We start from the raw sequence: 25026 nt of genomic DNA, 5'->3' as shown, positions 1-25026 counted from the left end.
GGTTTGGGTTCATTGTTAGTTTGGGCTTTATCCTCTAGCAACTAGAGATAGGGTACAAGGCCCCCAAGCTGTTATTACTGGCTTGCATAGCCATATGACCTTCAGGCATCTGACATAGGAAGGTAGCTGGCTGGGTTTAAAACATGATCATTTTTTTCTAAAGTTGCTTTGTTTTCAGAAGTCTTTGTTAAGTGGGATGTTTGTAGAATTTGAGCATGACTTGTGTATTAGTCAGGATTCTCTATGAAATAGAAGAAAGTCCATTTTGGGGAATAAGAACAGAGGAACAAGAACGGGGGTGGGAGCCCATCAAAATCTAAGGAGCAATGCTTTCTTAATTTGCCTGCATTTTCTTTTCTTTCCTTTCTTTTTCTTTTTTCTTTCTTTCTTTCTTTTTTTTTTTTTTTTTTTTTTTTTCGAGACAGGGTTTCTCTGTGTAGCTCTGGCTGTCCTGGAATGATTTTTATTCTTAGTGGTAAACCTTGGGAAATATAAGTATTTTAGAGTTGACACCCACTCCCCCAGCACTCATATCCCATGTTTCAAAGAACACAACAACCCTTCTACTCTAGAATGTGCTGCTTAGAACAGGCCCTGCTGGTGTGTCTGTGATCTCAGCTACTCGGGATACTGAGGTGGGAGGGTCACAAGTTCAGAGACTACCTGGGCTACTGAGGGTCTCAAGACCAGCCTGAGGAACTTAGCAAGAAAAGGCTGGCACTGTAACTCCATGTTGGGGTTCTTGTTTCACCTGTGGGAGGCCCTGCAACCCTGTGTCTCCCACTAAGTACTGTCAAAAGTAGAATTTGGGTGAAATGTCTTTATTCTCCATAGTCTTTGCTCTGGAAGAAGTTATTCTGAGATTGGCTGATGATTCTCTCCACGCCCATTCTCCCTCCCTCCCCCCGCCCCCATCCCGAAAGTTGGTTGTCACTTTTGAGTCTTGATCCTTAGGACTGCTCCCCAGAGCCTCCTCTGACCTGTGCATTGACGCCTGGTTTTTCAGCTCAAATTCAAGTATTTCCTTCACCTGATAGCCTACTGGATATCTTTCTTGGGTGAAATATGGATGTCTCAAACCCACATGCTCAAAATGCCTCCCTATTTATTCTTGTTCTTATACAACTCATCTGTCTATGTTGGAGGAATTAGCACCTCTGAGTGACCCCCACACTCCCAAGTCCCAACCCCAGAGTTTCTTCTCCATCTCTTCCTTCTTTCTCAAAGCTGTTGACCTCACCAGCTCTTTCTGAATTGTTATTAATGATCTCCACATCTCTGTTGGCCTTCTCCACTCCAAGCTGTCCTCATCTACCAGATTTACAGATACAGTGCACAAATCGCCGTCTTTCTTGTGTTAAATCTTTCTGGGGCTCCCCATTTTCTAGTGGCTCCCGTTAGTGTATGAATCACTCTTTGTGTGTGTTTTCCTCCTGTCTTGCAGGTCCCAGCACCCTTCATCTCTATTGGCAAACCCTTCACTATTCACCCTCTAAGAGCAGGTAGACCCAGCATGTATTTCTGTGCCCTTTGCTCCTTTCTGGCCACTCCTCATCCTTAAGTGATATCATCCAGGCCTTAGCTCATAGTAGCATCTAGACACTGATGACTCCCAAGTTTATGGCTACAGTCAGCTAGCTACCGTTGAAGTTATAGGTTCAGAGATCTAACTGCCTCCCTGGCATCTTCCCTTGGATTTTGTTCTCATTTCCTTTCTGTTGCTGTGACTGACAAGCACCATGACCAAAAGCAACTTAGAGGAGGAAAGGGTGTGTTTCATCTTGCACTTCTAGGTCATAGTTCACCATTAAGGGAAGTGAGCCACCACTTGGCTACACTTAATTTTTGCAAAATTGTACCTGCAGACCATAGAGCTAATGCTGATTCTCATGGCATCCATGAGTGGTCTCCGACCTTTCTATTCCTCCCTCTCTCTCTCTCTGACTTGATCCAGGTTGAGAATATTTAGTCTACAACTCTGTAGGAAGTATATTTGTTTCCTTGTGTATCTTTGGATGATTCTGTCTAATATTTCAAGAGGACTATGAGAAACTGGGGGCTAGTATGCTGGGCTACACAGTTGTCTAGTGAGGTAGCCAGAGATGACACCAAGTGGTTTCTCAAAGTCAAAGGACAATGTTCAGTGTCAGATGATGATGTGTAGTCCTTTGGTTTGGGGCAAGGACAGTGATGATATGACAGTGCTGTGCCCCCAAAATGGATAAATTACCGGAGGACATTTAATGTAGGCATCGACAGTGAGTTCAAGGGTCATGGCAGGCCAACCATGGCCTCAACTTCGAGTGTCAAAGACAAAGTACTCAATAGCACTGGCCAGCTAGTCTTCCCCCAGTCTTTCCCCCTCACTCCTTTCTCTGCCTTTTGCTCCCTTTCACTTTCTTCCCCACCCCCTTACCTCTTTCTTAGACAAGCTCTTTCTTTCTAACCAAGGCCTGCCTAGAACTGGCATCTTCTTATGTTAGTTTCCCTGGTGCTGGGATTGCAGTCTTTGATCTGTGGAGGAGAATGTCTAATAGTTCACTCAGAGGAACCCAAATTGTGTACTTCATTTATTTAACTTCCAAAACAGAAGCAGACTTGTGTCACCGACAGATTGTGACTGCTACGGCAATCCTGGGTGACCAGGTAGCTTGTTCTGTCTTTCCTTGCATCTTCTTGCTGAGTTATAGACCTGCGCAGCACGTCTGGAGTCAGAAAGCCCACTAGCCAGTAGCCAATCAGAAACCTCCTGAACCCAGCTTATAAGCAACACAGGGGCTTTGGGAAGGCCATGGCCTGGTGGGACTTGATTTGGCTGTCCATTTCATTCATCTTCCTAGCAGATTCCATTATCCTGAGGTGAGCCAAGTGAGACCTGAATGGCCTTGAAAGATGTCTTCATTGTATTCTTGTTTGTTTGTTTTGTGTGCATGTATGTGTGAGTGTGTCCGTGCATGTGTAACAGTGCATAAGCCATGACACACATAGAGGTCTGGAGACAGCTTATAGAACACACTTCTCTCCTTTTACTATGTGGGTCCCTAGGTCCAGACTTAAGTCATCAGGTGCCATTGCCCTCTGCACTGTCCTCCTACCCTGATAACTGTGTTATGGAGATGTTAGATGAATATAAAGTATCTGGTTCAATGTTGAACCAGCTGAAATGAAAAGACATTGAGAAAATGTCAGGATCTGAGAGGAGAATCTGATTGGTGTGCTCGGGAAGAATGAACGTTCTGCTGCATTCGCCTTGAATTTGTCTTATTTGCTTTGCCAAGGTACCTGGGCTGGATCACAGGAAGATGGCTGGGGCCCAAATAGATGGTTTTATTCTTGTCATTAGGGTTCCCAAGGAGGGACATGGGGTAGGGACAGGACAGTGCAAGTGATGGCTGGTTAAGTGTGAAGAACCAGAGAAGCCAGGAGGCTGGAGCTTGGTATTCTAGTACTTACTCATTTTAGAGACTGGGTCTGGACAGGGACGCTTTACTGTGAGCCTTTGGTGATTCTCACACTTAGACGCAGCTGTGTCATTGACACTGTGTGTGAGAGCGAAGCTTCACTAGGCAATTTCACACACCCCTTCCCCGCTACACTGGGAATCCTGTACCTTTGGCTCCCTGTCGCTTCCTCCTTTCCTTCTGAAGCTTTGCCTCGTTACTTTCCCTTTCTTCTTTTCCCTCTTCTCCCTTTCCCTTTTTCTGCAGTGCCTAGGAGGGACACCATGGATAATAAATATTTCACCATAGTGCAGCAGGATTGTAACAGAAAAGGTGTAAATATTAGGCACCTGAAGATACTTACAGCTTAACAATTCATGCAGACTGTCAGGGCTCAGGCTAAAGGCGTTGTGACACAGTCTGGTTTTATGCACTGTCTCAGGAACAATGGACTATTTGTAGCAGGTATAGCCTGTAAAGATCCTATCTAGCATCTCTTGAGAGCTCTTCTAGAAAACCCCACACTCCAAGAAACAAATGACATGTCTAGCATTTGTCTTTTATAGATCACTGGAAAGGGGACTTGGAGACGTTTCCATTTCCTGACATTTTTCCCTCTGTTTTCTTCCTCACTTTTCTCTTAATTTATTCTCTGGAAACATGTCACATCTGAAAATATAGTTCATATCACTTCAGGGATAATTCAGGCACACGTGTAGCATATTCTAACTGTTTTCAGTACCCAAAATATAACAAATGGAGTTAGGGGAGCATGCAAACAAATTTGGGTTGAGAGATGCTGGCAAACTTGATCCACTGTTTTTTGTTTTGTTTTGTTTTGTTTTGTTTTTGTTTTTGTTTTTGTTTTTGTTTTTGTTTTGAGATAGAGCTCCAGTGAGGGGGATCTTGGAGAGCCCTGGCTAAGGTTAGCAGGTGTTTAGAACCTGAATCCCGAGTCCTAAGAAAGACACCATGTTCCAAAATGCCAGTGAGATTTGACTTCCTAAGAGTTCTAGGAAGGCGTTGCTCAGAGTCCAGTAACCAGGATGCAGCTATGCGACTCAAAGTCGGGGATCAACATCCTCGGAGGGGCGCTAGGACCCAGGCACCCGCCGGCCTTGGGACCTTTGGAGGAGTGAAGGCAGTGGAGGAGATTGGCAGGCAGAGTCCCTTGGAGCGACCAGACCCTTCTTGCAGAGAGAGCGAGGTTAATGGTGCAAAGGTACAGCTGTCTAGTGCGCTCCATGAGCGGCTGCTGCTAGGGGCACAGGCACCTGCACGTTGGGACAGCAGCTGGGGATCGCAGCGGGTATGGACCAGCAGCAGAGCGTGCGCCAGGTGAGCCCAGTACACTGTCCGCAGATCGCTGTCCTAGGGCACACTGATCCCTCCCCTGGCTTTGAACCTTTGGTGCGGAGGAGGTCCTTTCCGCTCCCCCCGCCCCCCCTCCCCAACCCCCAGTCTTTCCATGTTTAGTAACTGGCTCCCATCTTCCTCTATAGGGAGATACCAGAAGTGCTTTAAGTGCCCGCCTTGCAATTTCTAATAGTAATAGTTCTGTCACACGGATCTATGCATGGCTTGGCAGCGATCTTTGCTTCCCTGCCTGGCTGCTCCCTCCTGTTGCGCACTCACGCACGCTGTTCCCACGCTCTTTTTTTCTCCCGGGTGCGGTGCCCCTTGCTGTTCGACTGTGTTTCCAAAGGCCCTGCAAGATTATCTCCTTTTCCAGGGAGCCAGGCAAGTCAGCTTTAGTCCTCCCGTGGTATGGTATAGGGGCAGGTGTAGGTGCCTGCATGTGTGCCTGGCGCCTCCTGCTGTTGCGGACCCAGTGCAATTTCCTGCATAGGTGTTCTCGAGGACCGAGGAGTCTCATCCTGTCTAATGCGAGAAGATATATGTGTACAAGGGAGGCAAGCAGGGTACCTGGGAGAGAAGAAGCTCTTTGTGACTGTCCTAATGCCCTGGGCCGGGTGGGTGGGGGGTATCACAGGAAAATGACCATGAGCTGGGTTAAAGAAGAAGGGGTTGGTTCAAGGCTAAGTGCGTTTTGAGAAGGAGACAACAGTTAACCCAACCACATTTAGTCTTGTGAGAGGTGAGGCTTGCGCCAGCCTTAAAAAAAAAAAGTCTTACTAAATAAAGGATCTCAAATCTTCTACAGTCTTCTAATGCCTTCAGGGTACCTGTGACCACCTGTATACATTGGTTTACCTGTTCCAGGTCGAGGGCTTGAGCAAACCCTTCCGTGAGGCTCCTGCAGCGAGCTACTGGGACCAGGGACGTTAAAATCATTCAGGTTGAACTTTGGGTCTCTCTCCAGTGCATGGGATGGTTTGGCATTCGAAGGTTCTTTGACAGTCTGAAGCTTAAAGCTGCAGTGCCTCTCTAAGACAGTCTTCCTCCAACTCTGTTTGGAGACAGTCAAGAAAAACATTTACCTAGGATGCTGTGTGCGTGCGTGTGTGCGTGCGTGCGTGCGTGCGTGCGTGAGAGAGAGAGAGAGAGAGAGAGAGAGAGAGAGAGGGGCGCAGAGGGCCTGCACTCTAAGGCGTTATAATCTGCCAGTTTGCCGTTTGCCAGTTCTTGCTTGCTCGCCCTACTGACCTTGAACGGGCTATTTTAATTCTACAGAGTTTTTCCAAGTTTCTCAGTTTTCCAAGAAGTAGAAACTGAAGAAGGATAACTCATCAGCGGTGGGAAGAACCGGGATGAGAGGAGCTGAGTGAGGGCTCTCCAGCTCCAAGAAGCCTCAGGCCGTCTGTGGCTTACAGGGCACCCTTAGGCCCGGGGTACTCTGACAGGATTTTGCCAAGTTCAGAGACAGCCTATCTTTGATTTCTCATTTTTTTGCAGTCTTGCCACAGCTTGTACTAAATTCCAAACAAAGCATGTATGGTCTGAAGAGGCAGTGGATCAGGTGCGCAGAGATAGTGAATTTTGATTCCAGGTTGTAAAGTCACAGGAAGGTTTCAGGCTTATTATGGTCTGTGGAAATAGACCTGAGTCACCGGTGTCTTTAGACCTCAGAGAGTACTTGGGTGGACCTTACCAGAAGGTCTGGCTGACCTGGAAAATGGCTACATAACTCGGAAAAGACCTAGTCCTCTCTGTGAGATCCAGCTTGGTCACCCTCCCCTAGGCTTGAGGAGAGGGTCCCGGAGAGAAGACACAGTGTGCTGTGTATCTCACACGGGTGTGTGCACCTTCAGTTACACCTGACACACACAACTGACCGAGCTGGGAATGACTCAATGTTGCCTCCTCAGAAGAGCAGTTTATCAGTTCAGTAGTGAAATAGTGAAATTCTCATTAGAAGCAGCATTGACTATTGGAATGCCTCATATTACCAGAGATGAGTAGTGTAAGCACTACTTTAAAAAAACAAAAACAGAAACAAATGCTTGCGTTTTTTGTTTTTCTTTTTCCAGGATGAGAAATTAGCAGAATGATTCATAGTGGTTCTCTTTAACTGATTTTTTAAAATTTATTTTTATTTTATTTTATTTTATTATTATTATTTGTTTTTCAAGACAGGGTTTCTCCGTGTAGCCCTGGCTGTCCTGGAACTCACTCTGTAGACCAGGCTGGCTTCAAACTCAGAAATCCACCTCCCTCTGCCTCCCAAGTGCTGGGATTTTAAAGGCGTGTGCCACCACTGCCCGGCTAATTGAATAATTTTTAAAGAAATAAAAGAGGTAAAGTAAGTTCAACCCAAGCCACAGGAAGTCTTGTTCCTCCAGGTTTCAGCCACAGGAAGTCTTGTTCCTCCAGTTTTCCAGCGTGTCCTGGGATGTGGACATCAGTTATGTACCTGCAGTGTGCGTTGTCCTGAACCGTCAGCAGCTCCCAGGGAATGCTCTCCATCCCTGATGGTGGAAGGGCTGGTTGTTTCTGTGAATTTTTCAGATGGGAGGCATGGAGATCACACAGCTGGTGGATGGTAGAGCCGAGCATGCTGGGCTTGGTTACAAAGATCCAACTAAGCAGAGTAAAGGGGGAATGAACAGAGAGACTGAAGGTAGAAAGGCCATGCGTATACCTCGGTGCATGGAAGGTAAAATATCCTTCACGAGTGAGACGTTTCTTCATCTTTGCTTTTCTTGTTTTTATCAAAATGACATAGATATTATTTTATGTCACGGAAGAGACTGAACCCTTTTTGACTATGTGCATCTGAGTCAGGGGTATGAACCATCATCTATTTAAACAATTCCCAGTGGACCGGGCACTTGGATTACTTAGGCAGATATTTTACTAGCACTGTGGATTTTTATTTACACATATGCATCTTTGTGTGCGTCTGTGCACCTATTCAGCTATTTCTAGCAAGTCAGTTCCCAGTGTTGAGATAACCATGTGAAGAAGCACAGTTGCTATTACGTATGTACTTGAACCACATGCCTTTCCAAACTTTGGACGTTGGGTCTAGTTCTTCTGCTGATGTAGTTTTGGACTTTGGTGGATCATTTGATCTGAAGGGATCTCATGAATACTCTTTTGACCTACAGGTGGTAGGATCTGTCAGTTTCCAAAGTCTTTTCCAACTCTAAGATTATGCAAATATATGCAATTGGGAGTTGAACAGGTGAAATAGTCTGTATAAGATTGTATTTTATACACAGAAATAACTTCATTGTTTAACTTTAATTTTTTAGAACTTTATACATGAGTACTAAATTTACATAATTTACAAACTGTTCTCCAATTCCTCCTCCGCTCCTATCAGTCCTTCTTAAATGTACGACTTCTTTTTCTACTTTGTGTCTATGTGCGCATGTACATACACTATTAAATATATCTACTGAATCCAGTTATTATTGCCCTGATGCACTTATCTTTCGGGCTGACTATGGAAAAATGGAAACCAATTAGGGGTGTCTCTCAAAAGAAAACTGATTCTTCTATCTGTAGCTCTTCATCTAGTGTTAAGGCCTTGTTAAATATTTTCCCATCTATGTTGGCATGTCACAGTTTGGTCCTGTGCAGGTCTTGTGTGAGCACCCATATCGTTAAGAGTCACAAGCATAAATTCCCTGACATGTCTAGAAGACACTGTCTCCTGTTGTTCTTTCATGGACTGAGGCTCATAAGCTCTTTCAGGTCCTCTTCTGTGATGTTCCCTGAACTTCTCATGTAGGGGTTGTATTGTAGATGTCTCAGTTAGGGCCCTTTGACCAGTCATGAATATCTACAGCAGTCTCGTCTCTTTAGCTGCTAAAAGCAGTTGCATTTATTTGTGGATATAATGATACGTATCTAGAATATAGTTAGAGCCTATATCAATTTAGAAAAATGACAGTGGTATGTCCTGTCCTGGGGACCATGTCCTCTCCTGCCATGTGCTCATGGCCAGGTCTGCAGTACCAGGAATGAGTTTTCTCCCACTGAGAAAGCCCTAAGTCCAGCTAGACATCTGTCGGTTACCTCTAAGAATTAAGCAGCACCTTTGTGCCACTGGCAATGTTTTGCTCAAATAACAATTTAGCGTGGTCTCCAAGCACTCTGGCAGCCTGGCTTATGTGAGGCAGATTTGTGTGTCAGAAGTGGCTATGTCACAGTTATAAACCAACTCTGCAATTTCAGTGGATTAAATAAATGGTTTACGCCTCACACTCTATGTCCAAAGTTGGATGATAGAGTGCTTTCTCCACACACTCTCAGGGAGCCAGGCTGGCAGAAGCTCTGCCACCCTGTGACTCTGCTACTTTAGAACATGTGGTCTTGATGGTTTTATGGCAGGGAAGATTACAGCCGCGGTCAAAAATTAACAACCATCTTTAAATGCCTCTGCTTAAGAGTGAAGTTTAGTTCTTCTATTTCTCTGTGCTTTGGCCAGAACTAGTTGTATGGACCTTACTCAGATACATGGACACAGAGAAGTCCATGAAGAAGAAGAAGAAGAAGAAGAAGAAGAAGAAGAAGAAGGAAGGAAGAAGAAGAAGGAAGAAGAAGAAGGAAGAAGAAGAAGGAAGGAAGAAGAAGTAGTAGTAGCAGTGGAGGAGGAGGAGGAAGAGGAGGAGGGGGGAGAGGAGGAGAGGGGAAAGGAGGAGGAGGAAGAGAAAGAGGAGGAAGAGGAGGAGGGGGGAGAGGAGGAAGAGGGAAGGCAGCCATATACACAGCAATCTGTATCAGTGTATGGAGGCAGATATAACAAAGTGCCAAAGGCTTGCATAGGAGAAAATTGATTCCTCATAGAAATTTAGTCTCATAGACTAAAAACCCAAGATCAAGGTCCCAGCAGGATTGGCTGCTCTGATGACCTCACTTCTTGGCTTACAGATAACCGTCTCTCTGCCCTTTATCTAGTCCTTTCTCTGCATGCCTGTGTTCTGATCTCTTCTTACACAAACACCAATCACATTGGATTAAGGGCCATGTTAATAACTCCATTTAATATTAATCCTTTTTAAAGACTGCCTCCAAATATAGTCTCCTTCTGAAGTACTTAGGGACCCGGGCTTCAGTAGACTTGGGGCATTACAGTTTGGACCATAATTCTTTGTTTCTATGAAATGACACGTGATGGGATGTAGTCACTCCATGTTTATCGGAGGAGTCCTGTAAATCTCTAAAGTATCACAGAATCATTCCTCTTTATATCCCATCCATCTCTCTGATCCCCTGCTCTCACATTTTGAAACAAAAAATGTAATTTTTTCCAATTTTTCTGGGCATTATTCAAAAGGGTTTCATTTAATAAGTGCATCAAGAATACACCTTCTATTGCTGGTGGTAGCAACTGTGTGCATGCATGACTAAGGGAGACCAAGACTGGCACTGTGGGCAGTCTGAGAGCCGTCCCATTAGGCCATAGATACTGTGTACACTGTGTTTATGGACACAGCTCCTACTGTAAAGTTAGGTAAGGGCAATGGTGAAGCTCATTGCATCTTGTGAATGGATCACCAGCATGGATCTGTGACCGCGCTGCTGGCTGGACAGCAGCTGATAAACGGCTATTAGCCAGGCAATAGCTGCAAAGGATTCACCTTGTCTGTGAATGTGTAGATGGTTTTAGCTTCCTGTTTTTGAATTTTTCTATCAAGGGATGCGCTGTTGATTAATTATTGATGACAGTTATTTCAAAAGGTTCTGTTGTAGTTTGACATTAAAACTGAAAGTCATTGTTTATTCAGAGCGTCAAGGAAATAGAACATGGGGTACAAATTTGGTAATGATAAAGTAAGTATTTGTCAATGAAGGAATGATGAAATTTTAGCTTTGTTTCCTTAGTCTATTTTGCAAAGTACAAGCTTTTTAAGAAAGGCAGCTTACAAGTACGTATGGCTAGATTTAAGTTATGTTATTGAGGTGTCTACAAGAGGATTATCTATTTGATGTCAGGTAACTGGAAGGCAGGAGAAATTGCCTAACCCTTTGGGATGGATGTAAATAATCAAGAATGAGAAACCAGTAGGATTAGTTCTCTAGGACCGTCCTTAGGCTATCATATTGTTTAATGGTCAGCAAGGATTTTTCTTAGTGATACAAGAAGTGATGGAGATTTGCATCTCCGTGTGCCTTAGATGTGATGAAATCTAGCAGCAGTGGCAAGAACCAGAACCAGCGTCCCCATCTCACAAGCGGTGTCCCTTCACCTCAATACACCAATGTATACATTTTCTGGCATGGTATTGTCTGGCCTCAGCCTTCTGACTTGTGACGTAGTCACTAACATGTCCCAGATCTGAGTGTCTCTTTAGGGGTAAGGCACATGTCTTAATCTATTTGTATTACTATAACAAAATGTCCAAGATTGGAAACTTTATAAATATCAAAATTATATTTCCAATAGTTCAGTAAGATTGAAACATCTAAGATCAAAATGTCAACACATTGGGCTTTGTGGCGAGGATGCTGTCTGCTTGCATGGTGGCATATTGCTGCTGTATCCTCTAGAGTGAGGAAGGCCATGTCTTCACAATGTACAAGGGATAAAAACCATGGTGAGTGGCACAATTCCCTCTGTAAACTCTTTTAATAGTTGCAATCAATCAATCAATCAATCCATGAGGTGGAACCTTACAAAGGGCCAACCTCCCTATGTTATTATCCATTTGGGGATTAAATTGCTAACATGTATTTTGAGGAATACATTCAGACCACACCATTTCCCCCTTAGCCTCCAAAATTCATGTCCTTCTCACATGTGAGTTACACTTATTCCATCCCAATAGCCCACAAAGTCTCAATTTATTCAGCACCAACTCTAAAGTCTAAAGTCCGGAGTCTTATCTTAATCAGTTATGAGTAAGACTCAAAGCAAGATTAATCTTAAGGCAAATTACCCTCCAGCCACGGACTACAAAATCAACCAAGTCATACAATATAGACATTCCCATTCTCTCTCTCTCTCTCTCTCTCTCTCTCTCTCTCTCTCTCTCTTTCTCTCTCTCTCTCTCTTTCTCTCTCTCTCTCTCTCTCTGTGTGTGTGTTACACTGCTTTGTATTGCTGCCACTAAATACCCAAGATGGGGTAATTTACAAAGAAAAGAAATCCCTTTATTTTTGAAGACATTTACTTGGTTGTATGTATATGAGTGCTTGCCTGCCCCTATGATATGGTTTTCCCGAAGGGCCAGTACCCACAGAGACTGGAACCCCTAGAACTATAGTTACAGACAGTTGTGACCTGCCGTGTGGGTGCTAGGTCTTCTGTAAGAGCAACAAGTGCTCTTAACTGATGAGCCATCTCTCTATCCCTAGAAATATATTTCTCTAGCCCAGAGTCTTGGTCTTACTCCCATGGCTTCACTAAGCATTGTCCTGGTTGGGGACTCTGTGGCAGCTCCAACCTCACCTTTCTGCACAGCATTCCCTAGTTAAGAGACTCTGGTGACTGCTTTCTGCAACAAGTCTTTACTAGGGCCTCCCTCTCTGATCTATCTTTTAAAGTATAGGTCAAAGAATAACATGGCTCCTCTCCTGAATGCATGTAGCATTAACACAGTGTGAACACCACCAAGATTTTCTGTCTGTACCCTTGAGCAGCGGACATTGCTTCACCTGGTCCTGTTGAACCATGGCTGGGGCTGCCAGAGAATGACCTTGGGTGGACCATGGGCACCAACCCACTCCATGAAAGCTTCCTACTTTTGTGATGCTCTGGTCCCCTATGGTGGAACTGTGGCTTTATAAAGAAGAGAGGCTCCAGCTGGTATTCTTGCTCTGTATTGCCCTCTGCCATGCTATGAAACAGCAAGAACGCCCTTACCAGAAGCCAATCAGGTGCCAGCTTTTAGATTTCCTGGTCTCTTAGAACCATAAGCCAGCAGGAGACATTGGTGACATCCACAAGGTGCTAACTCTTCAAGAGAACAGGGGTTGAAAAGGATTAGAAGGTTGGCTTTCTAGCTCACATGCCTATTGAAGGATACTCTGAGGAGACCATTCCTTAAGTTGGCCATTTCCTAGAACGAAGTGGCTTGGTCAATATCTGAATCAGGAGAGTGACTGTAGGGAAGGACAAAGGAAGGGATGGAAGGGAACTGCTCATGGAGGAAGGATGACACAGTGTGTCACAGCACATAGGGTCTGCAGTGATATTGTCTGACTACAGCAGACACAGACAAGGTTCTGCATCTGTTTCAGGCCCCGTGTGGTAACCTCAGGGCTGAGGCATTAATGGGTTGCCACTCACTTCCCCCCAGTTTGGTGGGTGCATCGGTAAGGAAGCTTTTGGGGTAAAAATGAAGCCCCCAGCAGAAGGATGGAAGGAAGGAGGCTAGGGGCAACTGTCATTTGATCCCACCTGTCAGATGGCTTCTTGACTCTGTCCAGGTATAGCTGTACTACCTTGTCCTCTCCTCTCCAGTCTCTCCTCCTGCCTTTACAGCAGCGGCTTCCAATCCTCCTGATACCTTGATCCTTTATACAGTTCCTCATGTTGTGGTGACCCCCAACCATAACATGATTTCATTGCTACTTCATAATTGTAATTTTGTTTCCATTATGAATCGTAACATAAATATCTAAAATGCAGGATCTGATATTCAGCCTCCCCTTCAAAAGTGGTTGCAGCTCACAAGCTGAGGACCACTGCTTTAGAGGGACTTATCCAGACTGTAGGATCTCCTTTGCCTCCATCTTACAGTGTGGAGAAAAGGTCAAGAGAGGTGGGGAAGATGGGGAAAGGGAGAGTCAGGTGCGGTGAATGCTAGAGAAACATTACAAGAGCCAGCTGCAAGGACTGTCCGGGAACGTGTGAGCCGTGTTGTCCTGTTGGATACAGCCAGAAGTGAAGGCCTCCCTTGTCTTATAACATTTGAGGTCAGAGCTGAAGGGAGTGGGGAGTGAGCCGTGTGGGTATTTGGGAAAAAAAAATATTCCAAGCAGGAGTAACAGCAGGTGTGAAGGTCCTAGAGGAGCTGTTGTTGTATTTGAGGTGAAACAGGGAGGCCGTGGAGCAACAGCAAGGGAGGCAGTGGGGTTGAAAGCAACCATTCTCAGAAAGCCACACTATGGAGACCTTATGGTCCCAGATGGGAAGTGATGGCATCTGGCTGAGATCACAGGTGCTCATCTAGAAAGTCCTGGAGGATATCTTGGGGTACTAGGTAAAAAGATGAGCTAAGAGACCACTGCCAGAACCTAGTCTGGAGATGGTGGTGCCTTTGGCCAGGATGGTAGCAGTGGCAGGGATGGTAAAGCATAGTTAGGTTCTAATTCAGTCTCCTAAATGGTGTAACAATGTTTGCAGGTGAGTATTGCAGGATGTTTGATCACTGTGAACCCTGTGATTGTTTTACTTGCTGAAAAAAGCTGTTTCTAGTTGTGGTGTGGCTCAGCCTTAGCACATACCTTTAAGCCCTCTGGCTGGAATAAAGGCATGCCTTTAGTATATATCTTTAATCCCAAACAATGCCCTTAATATACACCTTTAATCTCAAACAATGAAGGTAAACTTAGTTTGTAGAAGGAAATACTCATTTTAAAAAGTGATGTCTAATTGAGGGGCAGACAAAGGGATGAATCAGAGAAAGATTTGACAGAATAGATGTATTTAACTCTCACGAGAAGAGAGAAAAGTTACTTGAGAGAGGAAGAGAGAGAGAGGCAGAGAGAGGGAGAGGGAGGGAGACACACACACACACACTCACACACAGAGTAGTCTCTTTTATCTTGAAAATTTTACAGAGACAGGTTAAAAAGAGAACAAGCTAGACACATGTGAAGACAGAATGAGCCAGAGAATAAGCAGGAGCCAGAAGGTTAAAACAGATGTCTAGAGTTAGTTTGAGGCCATGCAGAGCAAAAAGTGAGAGACTAAGAGAGAAGCCAGATCGAATCAGTAAGCATAAAGAGGAGTTTGAGGCAGAGCAGCCAGAAGTCAGAGAGAACTAGAAAAGGTGAGCTAACTCAGCAGTACACAGAGGCTGAAAACATTCCAGGCCTAGGTAGGATGGTACAAGGCTAGAAGCTTTCAGGACCAGGTCTAGGTTAGCAGCATCCGGAGACAACAATTACATCATGTGAATAAAAGATATATTTACATGTGAGAAAGGTCAAAGGTGATAGACTCTCTCTCCAAAGTCCTCCCCAGATCTAACACGAGGTGAACTTTTACCTCATTCCATTGGTCAGGTTTGCTACCTCTATTTTTGTTCATAGCCCCATGAATTCTCTGTGAGTTGCCACAGATACTCTTGGCTGATACCAAGAGTGACCGTCATCTGGAGAGAGCTAAAGCCAGACCTTGAGGGCAACAGTCCACCATGTCATGGTCAAAACGAAGGACTCCTTCCCCTGGAGTTCTAAAACCTTGAGAGCCAGAAAGATATGAGAGAGATAGGGGGACTGTGCTTTATTGACAAAAACAAAAAACAACAAAAAAAATGTTATTCATAGTAACTGAATCATGACCAGTGGGAAAATGAAAACCAATGAATCAGATGGGTTACTTTGTAAAGACGTAGCTTTATTTTATGTCTGTGTGAATTCCTGCTTGTACATATGTGTCCCATGCGTGTGCCTGGTGCCCTGACACTAGTAGACTTCATCAGATTCCTGCAGCCAGAGCTGTTTGTGGTTTGTAAGCTGTTGTGTGGATGATGGAAACTGAACCTGGCCCTCTGTAAGATCTGTAAACACTCTTAACTGCTGGGTCATCTCTCAATCCCCTCCCTCCAGAAGTCATTTTTGGTACAAGGGATGAACGGGAGAGAGGAGAGTGCATTGTTCTAGTTTCATTGTGTTTCCATGACAAACACCATGGTCAAAAGCAACATGGGGAGGAAAGAGTGTATGGATTATTACAACTCACAGTCCAGTGCCAAGCAAGAGTCAGCAGGAGGCAAGAGCAACTGCATCACCAAGGCCTGATTGACAGTGAGGGGTGACAGACACAGAGGTCTCCTGGGACATTACTTTCCAGGGAGTCTGCCTGGTATCCAAGATGCTTTTACAAGTTGTTCTCATCATCCTTCTGGGTCTAACTTGTGAACAATATATTTGACCTGTTGTTCAGACCTGTCTGGCTGCATGTCTTGTGTGCTTCAATGCTGGGATGCCAGAGAGCAGCAAGTGGGCTGCTCAGGAGAGATAGGATGCAATCCGAGGGTCTCTAGCCCAGCCAGAGTGAAAGGTTCTGAGGGGCTCTGGCCTGGCTGGAACTACCAAAAGTCATAAACTCTATGAGGTGGGGCTCTTCACTGCCTTTGCAGCCCAGGTGCTAATGGCAGCAGTAGTGGCGAGCTGGGGTGGTCAGCCAGAAGCCATAGCTGGAGCCAGTAAGCCAGTGGTAGGATGTGGCTGCATAGCAGAGCCATTGTTCAGCGATGAGTGCTTGGGGAGAGAAAACTCTTCTGGAGTGTTACAGTTCAATAGAACAGCCACTCTCAGATGGTTCCTGGGGAAATAACCCCTGCACTTTATGTATAGGACCTTGTAAACATTTTGGGTGTACGGTGGGATCGAGGGGTAGATGCTTCCCATTGGCTCAGTCTGAGATGTTAGGGATGCTCTATTGGCATGGGAGAGGATTTCAGGTGTTGTCACTACATGACTGGTTGTCATGGCCCTCTTAAGATGGTGTCATGGCTACACATTCCAGAATAGGCAGAGCCTGGCCTTGAGTTGGTTCCAACCCCTGCCGTTCTCAGTTATGAGATTTACCAGGGTTTTGAACTTGCTTCAACCTGACCAGTTCTTCTGTCTGGTGGCATGCTCCACTTGCTCCACACAGACCCTCTGTAGAAATGATACTAGAACGTCCCTCAGCACATATTCTAGAAAAGATATCCAGCACATGTTCACTTGGCTGAAGACTCTCCAGGTCCATGCATACTCTGACAAGAGTGCTCCGTTGTTATTTTCTTATGCTCAGGAGCTGAGTGAGATGTGTCGTCTCCTCACAGATTACTGTAACAAAATATCACACCCTGGGATGACCTAAACAACTGAAATTAAATTCTCAGTTCTGAAGACTGAAAGTCTAAAGCCAGGGTGCTGGGTGCTGCTGGGTGATAGGTGTGTTCTGGTGAGATGTTTCTTTCTGACTTGTGCACACCCTTCGTCATCCTGCTATGTCTCCCCCCCCCTCCCCGCCCCCCCCCCCCCCCCCCCCCGTCTCGCTCTTTCACACACTTTATTTGCATGTGTGTGTATGCATTTGCATATTTACATATATTTGCATGAGTGCCTGTTTGTGCATGCATGTGTGTGAATGTGCATGTTGTGTGGGCACGTGCACACATGCATGTCTGCATTGTGCATACGTGTGTGTCTGTGAACATTACAGTGTTTCTTCTTATGAAGAGACTCCTTTATAAGAGGATTAGGGTTCCTTATCCTCATTTAACCTTAACTGCCTTGCTGAAGCCTCCTCTCTAAGTACAGGCTCATCAGGCATTATAGCTTCCACTGGGGACTTGGGGGAGATAATAGTTTTGTTTATAACAGTTAAATGCTGCAAGTTAAAAAAAAATTTTTTTTCTTGAAGTATATGTATTTACAATAAACTAAACCACATACTTTTCAAAGTATATAATATATGAGGTTATTTTTCTAAAATGGGATCTCACTATGTAGTACTGACATGGGACTCACTGTAAAAGTCAGACTGGCCTCCAGCTCAGAGATCCACCAGCCTCTATCTCCCAAGACCTAGGATTAAAGGTGTAGACCATCACACCTGGTCTCTATGCTTAAGGGTTTTTTGTTTGTTTGTTTGTTTGTTTTTTTGTTTGTTTGTTTCTCTGTATAGCCTTGGCTGTCCTAGAACTCACTTCAAAGACCAGGCTGGCCTTGAACTCAGACATCCACCTGCCTCTGCTTCCCTAGTACTGGGATTAAAGGCAGGCACCGCCACCACCTGGTTCCATTCTTAAGTTTTGATGAAGAATTTCGTTGTGTAATGTGCAGTTACTACTGTTGTGTGATATAATCTAGTTCCATCGACTCTGCCTTCTTAGAGTCAGTTCATGACCAGAGTCATGAGGCATCCACTGGTCTTTCTATTACTGTGGACACAGTTGCCTTTATTTGTCTATGCCAATTATACCATGGGTTGTAATGGATTCAAATGCCCACCATAAATAACTAGGCTCAAATGTTTGAACATTTGGTCCCCAGATGGTAGCACTGTTTTGGGAGGTTGCAGGACCAACGGAAGTTAGGACTAGTTAGAGGAAGTGGGTCATCGTGGAGAGGGTGTGTGTAACCTTGCCCTGCTTTCTGTTCTCATCTCTGTTTCCTGTGCCACTGCAATGTGAGCAAGCAGCCCCCCCCCCCAGTTCTGTTGCCACAGCCAAGGGCCATTCCTGCCACCATGCCTTCCCTCCATGGCAGCCTGCACCTCACCAGGCCTTCCCGCCACCGTGGCCTGCACCTCACCTCATACCACAAACAATTGAAACCTTCCTCCCTTCATTCTCTTAACAGGTCTTAGGTAATGAGAAAAGTACCACACGTATGTGACCCTTTGTGGCTGCTCTCTTTCACTCAGTATTACACACACACACACTCATACATCTGAAGTGTGCCAATTCAGGTCTTTTAGTTTTTCATTGTATGTGTGTACTACAATTCATTTATTCCTGGACTCATTGACCTTTGAGTAGTTTCCAGGTCAGGGATAGTATTTAAAAGGCTGCCTTGACCACCTATAGATAGATAAGCTATTAGACAGAAATGACTAGCGGCAGTGGCATGGTTCTCGGGTGAATGTGTTGTATATTTAATAAGAAAACACACAAAGTGAGTAAATGCTGTATATTTAACAAGAAAACGCACAATATAAGTAGCCATATAGGAGAATATGTAACAACTGCATTTTCGCCACAGCAGTAGTTCATTTGCTTCATTGATGGCAGACAGTGAACATTTTCCAAATGATTAATGTCCATTTTTATTTCTGATCTTGTGAGATTATTAAAAATTGCATCCTGTTTTGAGTTAGATTTTATCCTCTGACTATCAACTTGCAGGAATGTGTGTGCCTGTCCACATGTGTGTCTCTGTGTGTGGTGTATCTCTCTCTCTCTCTCTCTCTCTCTCTCTGACAACCACTGTCCCCACACCTATCTCTAGTCCTGTGAGGTAAATGTACCCCAGATATATTTTCCTCCCAGTCCATTGACTTCTCGTTTTCTTTTCTTTTTTAAAGAAAGATTTATTTCATTTATATGTGTCCACTGTCACTGTCTTCAGGCACACCAGAAGAGGACATCAGATTCCATTACAGATGGTTGTGAGCCGCCATGTGGTTGCTAGGAATTGAACTCAGGACCTCTGGAAGAGCAGTCAGTGCTCTTAAGCGCTGAGCCATCTCTCCAGCCCCCCTTTCCTTCTCTTAAAGGCACTTTACAAGAACAGACTGCCAAGCTTCTGTTGGCCTCCCAGACACATTTTCCTCCTTTCTGTGACACATTCCTTTTACATTTTTCCCCCCTAAGCGATCTTTGCCAACTCCACGTTTGTAAACATCTATGTTTACTTCTAGAAGTTTCTAAGCCTCGGATTCTTTGCTGAATTCTATGACCCATGTGGCTAATGTTTGTGCATGGTGTAACGTAAGGGCAAGATTTACTCATGAGCTTACTTTGTTCCATCGCTTCATGTGCAGTCAGCCTTGCGCCACTGTTGACAGACTCTATCCTCCCAGTGAGTTCCATGGAAGTGCTGCTGAAGCTGGCTTGACGAGTGATGCTGTACCCGGACAGTATACTGTTCCATCTTCCTGTTTGTCTGTCACCATACCACCAGTGTCTGCTTTGTTCACTGTGGCTTTCTACTCAACCTTAGAAGCAGGCTCCATCTTTCAATTGTGTTTGCAGAATTCACCGAGTTATGGTAGATCTTTTGTACTCGACACAAGTTTTAGAACCATTTGGTCAGTTTCTAGATCGGAATGGCATTAAGTAGAGCCAACCATTTTTGTTGGTTGTCCTGGCAACAACAACACAGCTGCCAAGGAACTGAGCGGAGCTTGATGAGCCGAACCCCGGTTTCCCACACCTTTTTATTGGTGTTTTAGCTTTTAGCAAAGAGAGTCGCAGGGAAAGGTTTGTGCTTCTCACCATCACCATAAATGGCACTTAACATGTCAATTTCCCAATTCCTCATTAGTAGTATATAGAAAGCAGGTGACCTGTGTTTACTGGCCTCGTGGCCTGAGGTTTGCTGAACTCCCTTTTTGGGTCTGGTGGTTCCTTTGCAGTTTTTAGGGGCTTCTGTGCATACATGTGTGCTTCTGTAGGATCCTTGTCTAGCCTGGGTCTCCTCTCTTTTCTTGCTTTAGTGCAGTGGTCAGGGTCTCTAGTATAGGTGTGAGGTGATGCACTCCTATGCTTTGACATGAGAGGCACTGAGGAATGTTCCACTAAGGATGCTACTGATCACGCCTTCTCTTTCTTCTCTGATGCTGTGGATGGAAGAAAGGGCCTTTAATAAAAGATTTATCGAGATTTCTTATCTAGATATGAAGCATATGGAGGGAGCTGTCAGATGTTCCCCCTGCATTTATTAGACGCTGATAGGTGTTTTTCTTTTATTCTAGTGAAGTGGGGAATTATGTTGCTTTATTGTAATAAAACATGCATAATGTCAAAGTCGCCATTTTAAAGTGTCTGATGAAATACGCCTGACTTCACAACACTGGGTAACCACAACTCCCACCCAGCTCCAGCTGTTTTAAAATATCACTCTGAAAGGAAATCCCATGCTTTGAATTTCCAAAGCTTGGCAACTACCTGATTGATATGTCAGCAGAGACTGGATATTTGGTGCAAATGGACCATCCTTTGTGGCCTTTTATCTGCCTCCTTTAACAAGGCCAACCTGTGTTGCTACTTGAATCTGCACTTCAGTACATTGTTTTTTAGTTAGTCTTATCAAGCTAGTCTTGAACTCATACCTCTAAGGGCGGGGTTTACAAGTTTTTAAGAGTCTTGTAGTTTTAGCTCTCAAATCTAGCATTTTTACATTTTTTGATTAGATTTTTTAAAGTTTCATACTATGTATTTTGATCATATTCTCTTTTCATCATATTCTCCATTCTTTCTCCCTTAAGCTCTTCCTGGACCTGTCCTGTTTCCTTATCCACCCAGCTTTGTTCCTTCCATCTCTCCCACTACAGGCCAGTCTCTACTGTCCACATCTTCATGGAAGAGTGGTCTACCATCGGAGCACAGTTGGCTTGCCAGGGACTATACACCTAGAGAAAATCAAATGTCTCTCACAGCAGTAACAATTGCCAATAGTTTCAAGGCTGGGGGTGGGATTTCAATCCTTGCTCCCCTCTCTGTGCTGACATCTGATCTGGTTTGTGCTTGTATAGGTCTTGTGCATGCTGTCACAACTGCTGTGAGTCCATATGTGTCACTTTTCTGCTGTGTCCAAAGGAGCTGTTTCCTTGGAGTCATTCAAAGACGACTCTCATATCACATGTGTCCCAATGAGTCACTTTTGTTTCAAGAATCCATAGAGGATGCATGTGTAAGTGTGAGTTGTGTATGTGAGTATGTATATTTGAGTATATGTGAGTGTAAATGTGAATGTGTGTATATGTGTGTATGAATTGTGTGAGGGTGCAAGTGTGTGTGTGAGTGTGTATATATGTCTGTATAAGTTTTGTGTGTGTGTGTGTGTGTGTGAACACGTGTTTAAGGCAATGTTTATGCTGGTATTGTATAGGAATATCCTGTTAGCCAAACAATTGGAATCTTGGGGCATTTGGCTGTGCCTACTTACAAAAGATCATTCCAGCTGGGCTTGTTGAGTGTTTACATCTCTTCCTAAATCCCAGGGCCCTCACCTGTGAGTTCCTACCACCTGTTGTATGCAAACTCTACCCTAACTACACTTGGCCTTGTGGAGTGGCTAGAATATAGAGACTGGAGAAGACTAAGAGGATGCAGGCTACCCCATAGGTAAAGACTTTCTAGTGTGAGCTTTTGCAGGGGAGCACCCCCATATTCCAATAACCTCCCCCCCTTATGATCTGTAAGTAAACCCTACAGGCTCATTGGTTCCTGCAGAGTAAACTTTGGTGGAGTTGTAGCTTGGTTGGTCATTGGGACCTACAGGGAGGGGTAGGCATGGCTTATGACTCCCTGGGAAGGAACATTTGTAACAGCTGGTGATTTAAACAGGAATAGACTCATGGATATAAAAGCTTTGAGACCTCAGTGAGAACTGCGCCGTGCACAGCACTGGCCATATTTCTTTGCCAAAGGCTTATGTTGGGTTTTTATAACTTCTACAAGTGGGTGACACAATGCTTAGAGAAAGCAAGTAATTAGATACACTAGGTGGGAGTTCAGGTCAATGGTAAACAGAAAAGAGGTGTTGAAAAATTTCATATCTGAAGACACAAACACAAGAGCAACCCGCAGAAATAAGGCATGTGGAGTTGGAGTTCAAAGCTGTTGCTACTGAGCCGTTCCCACATGGTGGCTAGTATTATAGAAATAGTTTTTATCTGTTTTGTGTCTATATACTTCGCCAAATTTATATTATCTCTTTTCCCAATCTCCTTACTCCCTCTGCCCCAACCCCAGGCCTCTTTTAACAAAACTTTATTGTCCTTAAAACACCTCAATGGACTTGTCCTCCTGGGTTTGGATCATTTATAGTAAGAAAAAAATGAAATCAAATGCTCAGTTGGGAATCCATTGCTGTTGTGTATAAAAAAATATCATATTGACTTCTGTGAGTAAACCAGTCCTCTGCAGACTTCCAGAGCTCAGAAAGAGTGATTGGAGACACCCCAAGTCTCCCATCTTGTCCTTCATTGGATAGTGTTCAATGCAATTCTCTGTGGAGGGAAGCTGGAAGCTTCAAGCACAAGTTGTGTCCCAGAAAAATCAATTATTATACATGAGGACTTCTGCTCCAGCCACTGCTTTTGTTTGCAATATCCTACTTTGGTTATAGAAGTGGTTTTTAAAGTGCGATTTCAAATAAGTGGCAGTCTTGTTACTCAGGTTGGAGTTAGGAACGCACATTCTTTGGTCTTGCAATCTGTGTAATAGCAGATTGCCCACTCTGATATATGCTAAAGTTTGCTTGCCACTGGTTTGGAGAACCCGGAAAGCTTCCTTCCATGTGACTTAATCTATTTCTGTCTATGATATGAGGTATGAAGAAGTTATCGGTCATGCCCCAGCTACTGTTGCCTTGGAGACATTTAATGATATAACACCGGAAGTGCCATGCTGCAGAGCAAATGTCAGATTCCAAGAAGTTAGACGCTTCCTGTTAGAAGGCTTCTAAAACTTCCCTAGCAGCCAAAGCAAGAGGATTAAGATACAATATCCATAGGAGGTGTTAATGCAGGGCTCCCAGGCTGAGCTGCCATCTTCCAGCACCTGGAACTGGTAATGAAGTGAAATTCCAAGGGCTGAAAAGCTGTTCTCACAGCAAAACTCTCAAAGGTTGAATTTAGCAATCCAAACAGGACGCAAGAAACTAACATCCCTGGGTGGGCCTGGTTGTAGGGAAGCCCATGGAAGGAAGTCTTGGCAAAGAGATGACTTTCTTTATCTCACTGGGAAAGGGTGAGCCACGTACTCATTGGTTGACCTGGAGTACCTGGAGGCTGACCTGCCTCTCTGCTCTCTTCTGGTCTTTAAAACAATACTGTTTATTCTTCCTAGTTGGTAAGTTCTTCAGGCCCAGAAGTAGATGTAAAAGACCTTCTTGATGTCTTGCTTCATATTCTAGTCCTGTTCTGGGGACAAGTGTCAGCACTGGTATTGAGTGGACACTTTCTGGTCTCTAGACTCAAACTTCTGGACCCCACAAAATGCACCCTTGGGGGAAGCATCCACTGTATGTACAGGTGCATTCCTTATGGGGTTCATAGCAGGTTCAGCACAAGGCATTTGAGCCTCTATTTTTATTGCTCTTCAAGAATCCAAGTGTTGCTACCTCTAGGTCTTCATGGACATCTTCAATAATGCCCCTTTTCCTAGTTATTCAACCACCCCCCCCTCGAGGAACCACACCCTATCTATTTTCTTGGTAACATATTCTAGTTCTCTGTACCCAAACTCATCTTTCTCTCTTGAGTTAGGGTTTTAATCTCATGGTAAGTATGAACACACTTGTATATACATATGTGTGTTCCTGCCTGGGCTGTCAGATGTCCTTCTTCATATCTCTCATGGTGCCCTGGCTAGTGGTAGGACTTAGTGTCCTAGGTATGCAGATGAAAAACAAGTGAAGGGAGAGTCTATTTTCATAATGTTTTCTGATATTCTTAGCCTAAATGTCCTCTTCTCTGAGAAAATATCTATAGCCCTACTTCAGGATTTATCACATCAAATTTATCTACTATCTATCTATTTATCTATTATTTATAGACAGAGTTTTACTGTGAAGCTCTAGCTGGTGTGAACCTCACTCTAGACACCAAGCCAGCCTTGTGTTTACAGCAATTTTCTTGCCTCTGCTCCCTAAGAGCTGAGGTTTTACGTGTATATCAGCATGCCAGGCCTCTTAGACATATTTCAACACTCTTAAATACCTCACCACACCCAGAAAATTCAATGTTTATCTTTCTAATCTTCCACCCCAATGGTCTAAATTCATGGAAGTTGAGATTCTTTCCTTCTTATTTTCTGGTGCAGAGTTAGCATAATACATAGTAGGGTCTCAGTGTTTGCTGAATGAGTGGATTATGGTATGTGTTGGAATAAATGGTGTACCTGTCAAGGTATGTGCATCCCAGCAGGGGTGAGCCTGCTTAGAACCCTAGACTTGTTTGCTTGCTGTTTTCTGCTTGCTTGTTTTCAAACACAGTCTCACTCTGTAGCCCAGGATGGCCTGGAACTTACTATATAGCATTGGCTGGCCTTCAATTTAAACCAGTTCTCCTACCTCGGTGTTGGGATTAAGCAACAGCATCCAATTTACTGATTAGTTTTCTGTCAGCCTGTCATATGTTCAAGTGATCTGGAGAGAGGGAACCCAACTGAGAGAGTGCCTCCAACAGACTAGTCTGTAGGAGGCTACTTATTTGTGGGTGGTGTCATCCTTGGTAAGTGGTTTAAGAATTGTTTAAGAAAGCAGGCTGAGCAAGCTATGTGGAGTAAGCCAATAGGTGGTGTTCCTTCATGGCCTCTGCTTCAGTTCTTAGCTC

At 44.3% G+C, this 25026-nt stretch overlaps 1 protein-coding gene across 10 annotated transcripts in view; it reads left to right on the top strand.

The window, feature by feature from the left end:
- The first annotated feature begins 4510 nt into the window (after positions 1 to 4510).
- Pde8b (phosphodiesterase 8B) overlaps positions 4511 to 25026 on the top strand; it is a 226297-nt gene continuing 205781 nt past the window's right edge. For 3 of the 10 annotated variants that reach the window (NM_001374006.1, NM_001374005.1, NM_001374007.1), the window contains exon 1: positions 4623 to 4778. In NM_001374006.1, the coding sequence (NP_001360935.1) occupies positions 4752 to 4778 (27 nt within the window). In that variant the 5' untranslated portion in view covers positions 4623 to 4751. Of the gene's footprint in view, positions 4779 to 25026 lie in introns of all 10 variants that reach the window. The other 7 variants (XM_011244649.3, XM_006517594.4, XM_030247233.1 and 4 more) reach the window with 6 other exon arrangements.

The sequence above is a fragment of the Mus musculus genome, chromosome 13 (assembly GCF_000001635.26).
Source record: "Mus musculus strain C57BL/6J chromosome 13, GRCm38.p6 C57BL/6J".
Lineage (NCBI taxonomy): Eukaryota > Metazoa > Chordata > Mammalia > Rodentia > Muridae > Mus > Mus musculus.
Note: the sequence above shows the minus strand (reverse complement) of the source record. Positions and strands in the feature narration are given on the sequence as shown.